The sequence below is a fragment of the Sycon ciliatum genome, chromosome 4, assembly GCF_964019385.1.
Source record: "Sycon ciliatum chromosome 4, ocSycCili1.1, whole genome shotgun sequence".
NCBI classification, from domain to species: domain Eukaryota; kingdom Metazoa; phylum Porifera; class Calcarea; order Leucosolenida; family Sycettidae; genus Sycon; species Sycon ciliatum.
Window position 1 is genome coordinate 5749378 of NC_088646.1, and position 12949 is coordinate 5762326.

General features: G+C 47.9%; 3 protein-coding genes across 3 annotated transcripts; 2 read left to right on the forward strand and 1 right to left on the reverse strand.

Annotated features, from left to right (window-relative positions):
* Positions 1-1009: 1009 nt before the first annotated feature.
* Positions 1010-5962, reverse strand: LOC135814097 (divergent protein kinase domain 2A-like). The gene is made up of 3 exons (XM_065327160.1): positions 4685-5962; positions 3904-4213; positions 1010-2335 (listed from the first exon to the last, which is right to left on the reverse strand). Exons 1-3 carry the CDS (start codon positions 5396-5398, stop codon positions 1971-1973), a joined length of 1389 nt encoding a protein of 462 aa, XP_065183232.1. The 5' UTR covers positions 5399-5962; the 3' UTR covers positions 1010-1970.
* A 191-nt stretch (positions 5963-6153) lies between these two features.
* Positions 6154-8563, forward strand: LOC135814098 (uncharacterized). Its single transcript, XM_065327161.1, has one exon. The coding sequence runs from the start codon at positions 6537-6539 to the stop codon at positions 8160-8162; it is 1626 nt and encodes a 541-aa protein (XP_065183233.1). The 5' UTR covers positions 6154-6536; the 3' UTR covers positions 8163-8563.
* A 796-nt stretch (positions 8564-9359) lies between these two features.
* LOC135813600 (acyl-coenzyme A thioesterase 13-like) lies at positions 9360-12259 on the forward strand. The gene is made up of 3 exons (XM_065326681.1): positions 9360-9698; positions 10506-10690; positions 11252-12259. Exons 1-3 carry the CDS (start codon positions 9615-9617, stop codon positions 11409-11411), a joined length of 429 nt encoding a protein of 142 aa, XP_065182753.1. The 5' UTR covers positions 9360-9614; the 3' UTR covers positions 11412-12259.
* The last annotated feature ends 690 nt before the right edge of the window (positions 12260-12949 follow it).

The following is a 12949-nucleotide window of genomic DNA, read 5'->3' on the forward strand; positions in this document are numbered from 1 at the left end:
TAACTACTTCTGCAGGCCGGTAGATTCTACTCCATGGTAATAATAATAATTGGTACTCAGTACTGCGTTCCGGGTTATCATGGCATGCAGAAGCATGGCCTTACAACATTGTAGCCTTGTACAAGTTGTAGGGTAAACTCCCCCCCCCCCCCCCGAAATTGCACTGCGCTGCATGCAAATACACCAAAATAAAATAATTATATCTTTTTATAATGAAAATACCATGACACACACTGTGACATGCCCACACTAGTTAGATGTCACTCTGGCCTACTCAGTATTCATAATTCAGTGCAATACAGTGAGCCAATCACTCAAACCCGGTTTCTTTGGGTTTCTTTGTCATTTTTCCACAAACTTCAGCAGTACATCATGGGTCTCCATGGCATTCTCTATGGCATGGTCCTAAAAAATCCGCGGTCCGCGTGAGACACGGCTGCAGGCCGAGTTTTCCGCATCTGTAGGAAGTTACTAGGAACGCCCCTACCCATTATGAATCCTGCTCCTAAATCAGACCTAAATAATCGTATAATCAGTGTCTGCTCCAGCGCCGGGTGAGCCGGGTAATCCACCCGGTTGGGCGGCGCTTGCACCCGGTTGAAAAGATAGTACCGGGTCACCTGTGACCCGGTTGGTACTTTACACTTTCGAACTTTGAAAGGACTAACTACATGGCTTGTATGTGTCAGATACTTCTTCTTCTTTCGGAATTTTCTAATTCTTGTCCTCTCTTTTTCTAAATGCGGCTTATCCATTCGCCTTTATATCATTGGGCCTAGTTCCCGTTTATTGTCCGAATTAAAATAAACCAACCAACCAGTTAAAGCATGTGACTCGGCTGGTGAGACAGCGCCAGGTACATGTGTACCCGGCTCCAACCCGGTTGAAATGGTTGCGCCAGGTACATGTGTACCCGGCTGTCCTACAATCCTAGAGCAGACACTGATAATATATTTTAAAATTTTGTAAACCAATCATGGTCCTCACTACAACCAACAAAGGCCACATGAAAGTTGCAAAAGCGACGTGGGGAGAACTTGATATTGTTGATCCAGCTTGTTCTATTGATTGCGCTTTTGAAAAGAAGGATAGTTTCCAAATAATATTACTTGAATAGATAAATAGAATAGATTGAATAGATTCATTTGTAAGACACTGGGTGGGGCTACAATCCAGTCGCATAAGGTAGCATCATGATAGGCTAGTACTTGCCTCTGCATCTCTCAAAATATACTGTTTAATAATCATCAATGATTGATAGCAAAGGAATAAACTTATTATTGATAAACTTGAGTCTGAACTTTACTTTACAGTGAATTTTCATTTGGCCGCTCACAGTGGTCAAGGGCAGCGTTTCAGCAGACAAAAGTCTGATAACGTAGTGTTGAAGCATCAACTGAGCGATACAGGTCGTGTGCCGTACATCTCCGGCATGGCCACCAGGGAGTACTAAAAAAAACCCGATGGTCACTACTCGGAGTTTCTAAGCCATGTGTGTAAGCTCATGTGTGAGTACTTGTACTAAAAAATGGTGTTTTAGTACTCCCTGATGGCCTTAAAAGCCGAGCACCAGTGCTGGCTTCCCCGGTCACCTACGTATATTTAGCGATGACCACGTGAGCTTACACACACGCATGCACGCACAAACACACAGCTGTGTCAATAGCGTGTGCTGCGCGCCACGTGTCAACTGCATTCTCATCCACTTGGTCTTGACAGGAATCCAGCTCGCAGATCACAAGCAAGTTCATCAGTCGTACAGCCTTCGGGAATAGATAACACTTCCGCATATTGCCCAGTTGGAATATGCCACAAGATTAGATCATGGACCTATTCACAGCCAGCTGTCAACTAGTGCCATGATACCCTGCATGATATGTTGCATTTACTCAACCGCAGTACTCGATTGGATCCATTCGGGTGTCGACACAGTTGCTGCTGCTTCACTCTTGTACTGTGGACACATTGAGTCATGATTGCCTGATGAGTTGGGAAAGCAAACTACTTAAGTTCTGGTATGCGTGCGCCCTTCCCAGTCCCCGGGTGTTGAGAATGCATTCATTCACCAGCTGTGTGAGTGTCGGTGTCCAATCTGCCTCTGCCGGTGGACTGTGAAGCAAGCCATCCGCCCACGACACAATCTTGCCACTGGCCCAGTTGATCCTTGCAAACAGCAGGTTCCTGCAGACGTAGTAATAGTTCGTGTCCTGCAGGCCGCCCGCACATAGTTGTGGTGTGGAGAACGCCTGGCAGTCCTCAGAATCCTTTGCGCATGGTAAATTACTGTCACTTATTGATGGCTCCACATCGACCCGGGAAACTTCACCTGTAAAAACTACAGGAGATACAAAGACGACGATGACAGCGCAGGCAACAATCGCCACAACACCACAACGTATACAATCGAGTCATATGTGGGTGAGAAAAAAACATGTGCATGCGGTGTCACAGAGCACTAACAGTGTCACGGAGCGCTAGCAGTGTCATTGAGTGCTAACAGTGTCACGGAGCGCTAGCAGTGTCATTGGGTGCTAGCAGTGTCACGGAGCGCTAGCAGTGTCATTGAGTGCTAACCGTGTCACGGAGCGCCAACAGCGATACCAGGAGCACTAACAGCGATACCAGGAGTACACAACTCGCATGAGTGACGGCTCTACATACCGTCACCGATGGCGGAAACTCACACCATTAGGTCACATCATGAGGTCACATCCTCTGAAAGGTGCTTAGCTTTACAATAGGGGGGTTTCGCTCTACGGAATTACGTATGAAACAACGTAGGAACTGCACGTAATTTTCATACGTAAAAATCAGCGCTGTTGGGTTTCGCTCTACGTGATTTTTAACAATGTTGGTTTGGAGACGTGTTGGCTGCATGCGTTTACCGCATGCACCACGAACCGAAACCGCGTTTTCCATTTTATTTTGCACGTGATGCACGGGTCTGTGTATTTTGTGTTTTGTGCAGCTTGAACGTTGCCATAGATAAATCCGGAAAATGCGAAAATATTTCAAAAAGTCCTACGGAGAACCCAACATAGGAAAGAGCTTTCCTACGGAAATCCGTAGAGAGATTTACGTATGAAAGTTGCCCTCGCTCCCCGGCGCATACGACATAAAGATTTTCATACGTAATTACGTAGAGCAAAACCTCCTAATATGGTTTCCACTGTGTGGAATGGAGGTTAGCGTGTGTGCTGTCTGCACCTGCCAGGGATCTTGTTCAATTTCCTTCAGGGAGTCCTGAGCACTTCCTGAAGGAACTTGAACAAGTTCACTATCGGTCTATGACTTCTCTCCTGCTCACTGGAATATCCTGGATATGTACAGCGAAAACACCTCACCATGTGATGTGAGTTTCGCCATCAGTACACCCTGTAGAAAAATTCGATGGCGGTGAACACTGGGAGGCGGCAGAGCATAATTATTATAGTCTCGTGCAACTCGACGCAGCAGAAACAGCATGCATAAAATATCGAATAATCATTGTTAGTGTCCTACCGTAATGAAGGCATGGGTCAATTTTCTTATAGTACCGTGCTAAATGAAATCCAGTCGCATCACTCAAGTACGCCCGGGCGTTGCGCAACCCTAGACCTGCGGACACTGGGCTGCAACCCTAGACCTGCGGACACTGGGCTGCAACCCTAGACCTGCGGACACTGGGCTGCAACCCTAGACCTGCGGACACTGGGCTGCAAAATGGTGCAAGGTGCACACTTGAGTGACGCGACTGGATTTCACCGAGCAGGACTGTAACGTTAGATACACCCATACACCCATACACACATACACATATACACATATACACATATACACACATACACATATACACATATACACATATACACACATACACACATACGCATATACACATGAATTGCATTATAGGCTGACTCTCACCTGGCTCCTTCTTATGGACAATTATCATATGCTCAAGGTCAATGAGCTTCACCGCATACCGGTCATGTTGTCGGTCGTATCGAACAGCAAAGTTGTCGTACTGGAGGTCAAGAAGGTAGAATATCCAGAGTTCAGAATTGTCAGTCAGCTTGATGATGGCGTCAACTAGGCCCTTGGCAACTCGAATCCGGACTTCCCACGGTTCACTAATGTAGTCGCTCATGTCAGTACCACTATCCTCAACAAATATCATCCGACCGCAGGCACCGTAGTAATGAGGGAATGGCCAGCCATCACTTGCGGGAAATGCCTGCAATGTGCAGAGAAAACAAGCAAACTCTTTTCCAAATAGATACATATATGCTCCGGGCCCAGCCAGGGCACAGCAAAACAAATTTCATTTTCATTTAGTCTTTATTTGAAGGATTCTCCAAAAGTAAATGGATACTTATCGGGGGAGTTTCCTGGAAGGGTGGATGAGACGAAAGGGAAGTGAAAAGGGAGAAGGGAAAATAGTACTTAGCACTGCTCAGGGAAAACTACAGGTAAAACCACCAGGGAGAAACAGAATACATGACGAGAGCCAGGTACGAAAATCAGGAATTCCAGTGGTGGAGAATTTGTGGGTCAATGGGAGAATTTGTGGGTCAAATGGGTCAATCCATTTTCCTAGCTGGTACTTAGGCGAGTGTCTAATGGCAATTAGTACGGCAGCTCCTTGTGTATACACTCATATTGATCAACACAGTTCCTACATCACCTCAATGCAGTATCAACTGACCTTCAGCACCACAGCTTCGATGTTGACCATCACAGTTGTACGCAATATTGCGGCCTCGCTGGCTAGCAGCTTCCCATCATTGTCGCCATCGTACGCACGCAGTATTTTCCTGTGCAGCCTCCCGCCAACACACTTTGCTATGGTGGGGGCACCCCGGCTCACGTTGTACAGGGCATGCCAATCAGCTGATAAGACAAGTTTGGCAACCTGGCATGCCAATTGCCCGACAACTCCATCCATCGAGTTGAACACTGCTCCGCAATCTCCAAAGTAAGCACGATGTGCTTTGGCATCACTGCATACCTCACGGTTTAGTTTACCGAGTTCTCCATCAAACGCCAAGGCTTTTCCAATGACCAAATCTGAGGATTTAGACTGCACCAGGGTGGAGAAGTCCAGAGAGCTTTCAGCACTGGCAAGGATGCCCTTATGCACACCCTTTCCATTGCCAAGTAATGCCCTGCCCAGTTCTGGTCTGCGTCGGAATCGTGACAACAGCGGGCAGAAATCCTCGCCGAAGCAAGCCGGACAGGCACCACGCCTCACCTCGTTTTGCGCAATGGCGCCACTGAAGATGCCCGCAACAGCTAGCAAGTTTTCTTGGGCGACCACGATGAACAATATTCCAACGCACAGGATGAGAGCAAACATGCACCGTCGACTGCAGCACCGACAGCACAATGCCCGCCGTAAGCGGGACAGTGCTTGCTCCATTTCAATTTGTCACCCAGCAAAAGCGTAACGCGAAGACCTCCAACTGACTTGCAGAGACCCGTACACAGGCAGTGTTTGATCAGTGCGGAGAACGATCACAATGTCAGTCTGCACTAGTGCTCGGTACCGCTGTCTTGGAACTGAGCAGTGACCCTTAATCTGCAGCAGCCAATCATTCCTACAATCCGGACGTTGAGATGGAGGCAGTTTCTTTCCCTATCTCCAACTATAACTTGTTACACATGTCCAGGGGAGATACACCTTGCACACTTTTTGCTTAGAAGTTGCTTCGCTCACCAGCGCACTGAGCTGCATTGCAGCGACCAGGATATCAAAAGCGATATAAACGCACTTTCGAAAATTGCTATGGTTTGTAGACCAGGGTAGCGCGTAAATAGCGCACCGTCAAGCCAGCTGAGTCATGTTCAAGCAGAATGGACTCATTCCCCTAGTTTCAAGCTAGGCATTTCCTCTAGACCTGGTGCCTTCTTTCCGCCATAGCCACCTAGCCGGCGGCCACATCGTTCACGACTTTCATTGACATTGGTTTGATAAAAAAAGTCCTGAAAAAATCGATACGGTAAAAAAGCGTTGTTTCAGAGTGATCACATGCACGTGCACAGACATGATTGTTTCTGCCATTCTAATACGTGCGGATATGCTGATCAGTGATCATGGTGATATCTACGAGTAGATCTACGAAACTACAAGAGTCAAGACTTTATAGCCTTATAGGCCAACTACTTTGAGGCCAAGGGCCTTCGTCTTGTTTTTTGAAAGTGCTGACGTGCGTCGGGTCTGGCTGAGAATCACGAGACCACGGCCACACCACCGCGGTCATCATAGTCTTTGGTGTCTTCAGGTCTTGGTGGTCTGTAAAAGATGAAGATGCAACGACCAGTTACAATACTGTTCATGATGTGAAGCGCTCGCTTTTCATCATTCAGTTCGTTCTGCAGGGGAAAACTTGCATTCAGAGCGGCAAGCAATCTTCGCAGGAGAATTTTGGCCACCTCACGGTTGCAGAGTGAGAGATCGAGAGGATAGTGTCCGATCGCTAGGAAGGCAGAAAGACCGCTAGGGTTCAGTGATTTCTCCAGATTTGTAGAGCACTGCGTGCGAAGGATTCCCGTTCAGGATGAAGGTGGCAATGATTCTATTAATCTTGTCGTGCGTCCTGTTCAGCACTGGCTGGGCGCATCTGTGCTTGCTGGAACCAAAGCAGCGAGGTCCGCTGGACGTGTCCGAGCCCGGCAGCCACACATGCTTTCGCCATGGCGAGCAGTGCGGAGGTGAAGCGGCTGGTGCCGTCGCAGCACACTTCACCGTAGGACAAACTGTCTTCATCAAGTGGCAGCAGAACTTCAACCACTACGAAGTGGGCCATCCAGGCTACATGGACATTGCCATAGCGACGTCGGAAAACTCCACCGACTTCACGTTCCTGGCCGGTTTCGGTGATATAAATTGGCACCAGCAGAGTCACCAGCAGAACTACACGGTACCGGTGGTGATGCCGGACATTGAGTGCGAGCATTGCGTCATACGGGCGCGCTATCTGGCACACAAGCCAGGCGAGACCGTCTTCTACCAGTGCAGTGACGTGACCGTCCGTCGAGCCAGGCCAAATGACGAAATGGCCACCAGCCGACAGCGAGTACCCAAGATCGGCAAGTGGCGTGAGGTGTCCGATTTCATTGAGAAGCACAATGCACACCTGGACGGAAAGCGCACGGTTGCCAAGGCAAACGCTGATACCAGTGGACTGTATGGTCTAACGTGCAATGCATTTCAAAATCCTCACAGCTGTGGATTCGTGCGCATTGATGCAGAGACCGGAATCGTCGGCAAGATCGGCTCGGAGAAGTTTGGCGTGGATGCAGCTGGCCCGCTACCCAGTGACAATAACCCCGGTGACTACATACTAGATCAGGTTGTAGCCTATGCTGGCGAGAACCTCGTCTACTACCTTGTTCACACGGGAACGGTGGACGACAATAGCCAAAGCGTGATTGCCGTCAGGACTGACAGCGGCAGTGCTCTGGAAACCTACCCATTGACCGTCGGTGAGCCAGTGAATGCCATGCTCATGACTGGCTCGGAGGTGGTCACACTGCAGATCTACCGCAACACGATCAAGACGGATTCATTCGACTTCCACTGGTCCAAGGTAGACCTGCAGACGGGCGTGCTTACCAAGTTCTTCCAGCCGGCCAAGCCCGAAGATCTCTACATCAACTATCTGTGGAGCACGTACGACACCAAGAACCACATTATCTACTACCTGATGGGCAACGAGAATGCACCGTACGACCTGAACGCTCGCCTCTACGCCGTCAGCCTGATTGCGGGCGCGGCGGAGATTGCACCCGTCGAGCTCAACGTCACCAGATACACGATGGGCAGCATTGAGTACGACTCGGCCAGCGATCGCCTGGTAGCCATATCGCCAGGGCTGTACACGGAGGGCTCGCCGTCATGGCACATGGTGGAGGTAAATCCACGTACAGGTGCAGTCTCAACGATCTGTCAGATCGCACCTGCCGGACTATTCAAGGGAGACTACACCGGAGGAATCTTCTTCGGTGATCAGTCGACGTCCACGTTCTACGTCCGCCTGAGAGCCATGACCGAAGGCCCACTCCAAGCGGAAGTGTTTGCCAGCGTCACCCTGCATGGTGCGGCCAGTTGCACTGTGAGGTTCTCACGACTCGGAAACTACTACCACATCCACAACTTGGCATACCTCAGATCCAGGTCATAAGCACCAACTCTCATGGACAAGAAGACTTAGTACATTCATGTAGATCTGTAGAAGCAACGTATGTTACGTCACGCTTCTACTCAGATCACATGATCCCCTAGGAATATACTACTTTGAACAATTTACCTTCCGATGATCATGAACCAATTTTAGGAAAATCCCTGTCCCTGTAAGATCTTAGTACAGGCTTGTCCTCAGACCTGGGTTTCTTGTTTCCCGGGGCGGCGATGGACGTAACTATGCTTACCCAACCACCCGTATCCTACGAATTCAGTACTGCATAGCAATGGTTCTTCATATCGATTTGAGATCGCTACACGTAGCATTAGCGAACGATAGTGAAGTTTCACAAGGGAGCAAACTGAGAAGATCAACACTAGACGAACCCGTCTCAAGACGTACTGGCTGTCAGACATAAGAAAGGGATGTACATCAAGTGTACATGTACCGGTACTGTTGAAACTTCGGAAAGAAAGGACGTACTGTTTCCGATGGCCGGCTTCAAGTGGCATTTCAACAAGTATCGGAAATAGGGATCATGACAATCATGATGCAGTTTGCATCTCTCATGCTCTATCAAGAGAGGCAAGAGTAAGAGTACATTGAATGGCAAGTTGTTATTGGGTACTCTTGCCATCTTGGTTTTTGTCTGACTCCAAGCTTTTCGGGACTGGCCATGATCGTGGATATCATAATAGCAAGAGTCCATAACCCCAGGCCAGGGGGGGGGGGGGGCGCGATACTCTTGACTTGAATACTAGTACCGCGCGTACCGGTAGTCTACAGAATACCAGTGTCCGCACCATGGACCAGGCCGCATGGAGTACTAAAAACCTTCTCTTTTGTTTAGTATTCCCTGGTCCGCACAAGGCACATGTAGATTAGAACTGAACTGCCCACTGCCCACTGCGAATACAAAAGTCATGTACAATCATCATGGTAATAAAGGTAGATCTACAGGGGGGGGGGGGGGGGGCGGGGGGGGTAATGCGTTTGAAGGCGTTTCCCCTACTCTACAAGTAGTCTACAAAAACATGTAGAGTCTAGCTCAGGGAGTCGTAAAATACCAGTATTTTACGACTCCCTGGTCAAGCTCTATCTACTACTCTGGTCACGTGACTATTTCAAAATACCCAATGCAAGTAACGTTAGTTTCAAAATAAATAATACCAAGAGTTCATAACTCTTGGTATTATGAACTCTTGATAATACTTTGTTCGAGTCAGTGCACGACCGGCAGGCTACAACACGTCATTGTATTTGTAGATAAGTGTAGCTTTCCCTTGAAATTGATCTGCATATTCCGGTAGTATCGCGGTCCGTAGGCAGTCCCTGGTGATCACGTCGGCTGAACAGAGTTTGATCAAGTAAACGCCTTGTAATCAGGGCATCGTAAAGCCTGCCATTTGTCTAAACTAGCGAGTACAAGTGTTTGCTTCTTACAGCAACAGAATGGCCAAGATAGGCTTGGAAGCTGCCCAAAATCTGTTTCGGATGATTGTGGAAGGCACCCACTTTGATCGGGTGTTGCGAAAAGTAAGTAACAATGCTAGGACTCGACCAAACTGTAATCAATTGTATCAAGAGTACATAATATATGTACATAATAGTACTCTTGATTGTATTCATTTCTTGATGAATTTCATGATTTTTTATTCAGTTGACCCTACCTCAAACATAAGGGGCGCGTGAGCAGTTTAAATTGATAAGAGATTTGCTCCCGGCTTCATATAAGTACGTTGCCAGATATCGAGCCACGCCGCACCAAGCATTCGAACTGTAAATACGGACATACTGAACTTGAGAACAATATTATCTCTGTCTACTACATCTACCGGCAACATGTGATAACAAGAGTACATAATTATGTACTCTACTTCGTTGAAGTACACCACACACACACACCATTTGACGCCCATCGCCAGAGGCGATGATAGCGATGCTACAGCAGAAGCCATAGCAACTTGTGCTGGGATTGCACCATTCAATATCTTGCAAAGCTGAAGAATCGACTGCCAATATTCAGCCTGGTCTACACCACACAACTTTTTCTGGCCAGTGAATCCCTACTTTTTGGTCTTTTTTCCTGCACACATATCACACCACATGATTATATAGATACACTGTTTTGTGCATTGGCATGTGGAGGTACAGGTGGTTTGATTTTCTGCACGATATGGAATATCTGAAAAATGTGGATTATTTGAGCGTACGTACCTTTAAAAAACAAAAACAGGTTGTTTGGATTGGCGGGGTAGAACTGTATACGAGGTATGTCCTGTTGCGTTGCCGGTGTGGTGACCGGGTCTGTATGTTTGGTGCTTGGTGTTTGTGATGATGCAGGCCACTATCGTAGCTCTGTCACCCAGCAAGTGTACATGTGAGATGACAGTGGAGGAGGAGCACGCCAACAAGCACGGCACGCTGCACGGTGGAATGGCGTCGACGCTGGTGGACACGGTCAGCACGGTGGCCATCATGGCCAGCGATCGCAGTGCGGCGGGTGTCAGCACTGACCTTTCTGTCAGGTAACCACCCATAGGATATATTCATGTGCATGTGCATGCCAGACTTACAATTGCATGCATGGGCCTCGGTGAGCATGGAACACACACGACGGTGTAGTTTGGCCATGGAAATTACTGTTGCAACGTGACAATGATGTGTCAGCACAGACCTTTCTGTCAGATAACCACTCATACAGTCATGTTGGACTTACAATTGCATGCATGGGCCTCGGTGAGCATGAAGCACACACGAGGTGTAATTTGGCCATAGAAATTGCTTTTGTAACGTGACAATGATGGGTACCGAGTAGTCACACTCACCAGGGTCATTTACTTCAATCAGACGGGGTTGAGTTAGGGTTTTCTTTCTCAATTCTTTGCCATACGTTCTGCTAGTACATGTAGTAGTATTGCACCGTGGACAAGTAGCAGTAGCTCGGGAATCTCAGCTGTGCACCATTGCATTAGTAGACAGTATGTTGTCAGGTGTATTATCAATTTATCATAATCTGACAGGTAGCAACTGATTATCACATGCATGCCAGGTGACGTTGTACTTGACTTGCTCGTGTGCCTGCGCAGCTTTGTACGGGCAGCAAAGATCGGTGAGCGTATACGCATTGACGCAGAGTGCTTGAAGGCTGGAAGATCACTGGCGTACGCCAACGTCACCATCAGTCGGTGCAGCGACGATGCTATTCTATGCACAGGTAAACACACCAAGTTCTTCACCGAAAAATAAAGCATTGGGAGGACATGACAGGCCAAGTGTTATGTTCAGCAACGCCGCCTACCAGTTGTGGTCGTATCTGTGACACCGAGGCTCACAGAGACATTGGAATGCGATTGGTATTGTCCGGAGCAATCCCACCTCCAGCTGGACTCCACACTGGCTACAGCTGTGTAGCTGACAGCAGTTTGGATTAACTTACGCAGACTCTTCGAGAGAAGTAGGGGATGATGCTGGTAGTAAAGAATTTCCAGCAGAATAGAATGCTAGGATTTCCTGTTCTTCTCTAGATAGACTACCACCGATCTATTCTGTACTAGTATTGCTATCTCCCCGCTGTGATGCTTCATGCTTAGCGTATTCACACACACGTTTTGTTGTCTCTTTGGCTTATCACAGCATGTAGAGATGTCCTCACTCATCCACTTCCCAAGTTCCCATACACGCAGATACGTGTACGTGCGTGTATCATGGTGTACAGAAGGTGGTGGGGAGGTAGGAGAAATATCCACTTGCCAAACCTTACCTTTCTGCTGCCTCGAAGAGCAGTGCCATGAATGCCTTGAGTGTCTTGACGCCTTAGTCGATATTAATAATTTCTAGACGGAGCAGTTTCCTGTATTCCTTTTAAAACCCATGTTGGCGTGTATCTTAGGGAGGAACTTACATGTACTATTTTTTGTTCAACTGTACTACCTCGCACACACACACACACACACACACACACACACACACACACACACACACACACACACACACACACACACACACACACACACACACTCCAATGTTGGAAGCCGTCCTTTATTTTCACCAAACAGCAGAAGCCTACATTCTTCACGCTTTGAGCGAGAACCGAGCATGTGATTGGAGTGAGCAGAGAGTGGTAAAATACGAGCATGTAGCATGTTGACCCTCACACCAACAAAATGGGACCTTGTATGTGAACATTCTTCCTGCCGTTTGCTTTTGCAGGGCAAGCTCACACAGTGAAATAAATATACCAGTCCTGCAAAGAATAAACATCATGAGCTCTGTGCACCAGCTGTACGGTTGTGTGCAAAAAAGGGTTTTTGCCAGGAGCGTCGGGGAAAACTAGGCCCGACCCATGCAACCGTTTCCCAACAGAACTAGAAAGCAGCTGCTGGGACGGGTTTAATTGGCACATCATGACATGTGAATGCTCTAAGACCCGGCTGTCGGGGAAATCTTGGGTGAGAAGAGGCAATCGTTACCTCTTCCAACATACTGGACTTTCTTGCATCTGTCTACCGATCGAAAATGTAAACGCAGCAGAAACGTGATATCTCACGCACTTTCGACACAATTCGTACTCATCGTCGGAATTGGCATACAGTTAAACGCACCGCACTAAAGTGGGAAACGTTTGCGCTAAATTTAGTTCGCAATTTGCGAGCACAGACAAAGTTGCACCTTGAAATGTTTGCGATTGGAGTCAATTTCCTCAGTCTCTTTACTACAGGTCTCCGTTTTGCCCCGGCTTACCTTTGCGATCCCACACCCATCGCGAAAACCGCGAAGGATTCCGG

What these genes read in the sequence shown, in the direction of transcription:
- LOC135814098 (XM_065327161.1), top strand. Translation starts at nt 6,537, where the DNA reads ATGAAGGTGGCAATGATTCTATTAATCTTGTCGTGCGTCCTGTTCAGC.
- LOC135813600 (XM_065326681.1), top strand. Translation starts at nt 9,615, where the DNA reads ATGGCCAAGATAGGCTTGGAAGCTGCCCAAAATCTGTTTCGGATGATT. An exon ending in TTGATCGGGTGTTGCGAAAA is followed by an intron (nt 9,699 to 10,505) that starts GTAAGTAACAAT and finishes GTGATGATGCAG; the next exon opens with GCCACTATCGTAGCTCTGTC. An exon ending in AGCACTGACCTTTCTGTCAG is followed by an intron (nt 10,691 to 11,251) that starts GTAACCACCCAT and finishes GTGCCTGCGCAG; the next exon opens with CTTTGTACGGGCAGCAAAGA.
- LOC135814097 (XM_065327160.1), bottom strand. Translation starts at nt 5,398, where the DNA reads ATGGAGCAAGCACTGTCCCGCTTACGGCGGGCATTGTGCTGTCGGTGC. An exon ending in TCGAAGCTGTGGTGCTGAAG is followed by an intron (nt 4,214 to 4,684) that starts GTCAGTTGATAC and finishes TGCACATTGCAG; the next exon opens with GCATTTCCCGCAAGTGATGG. An exon ending in TGTCCATAAGAAGGAGCCAG is followed by an intron (nt 2,336 to 3,903) that starts GTGAGAGTCAGC and finishes TATCTCCTGTAG; the next exon opens with TTTTTACAGGTGAAGTTTCC.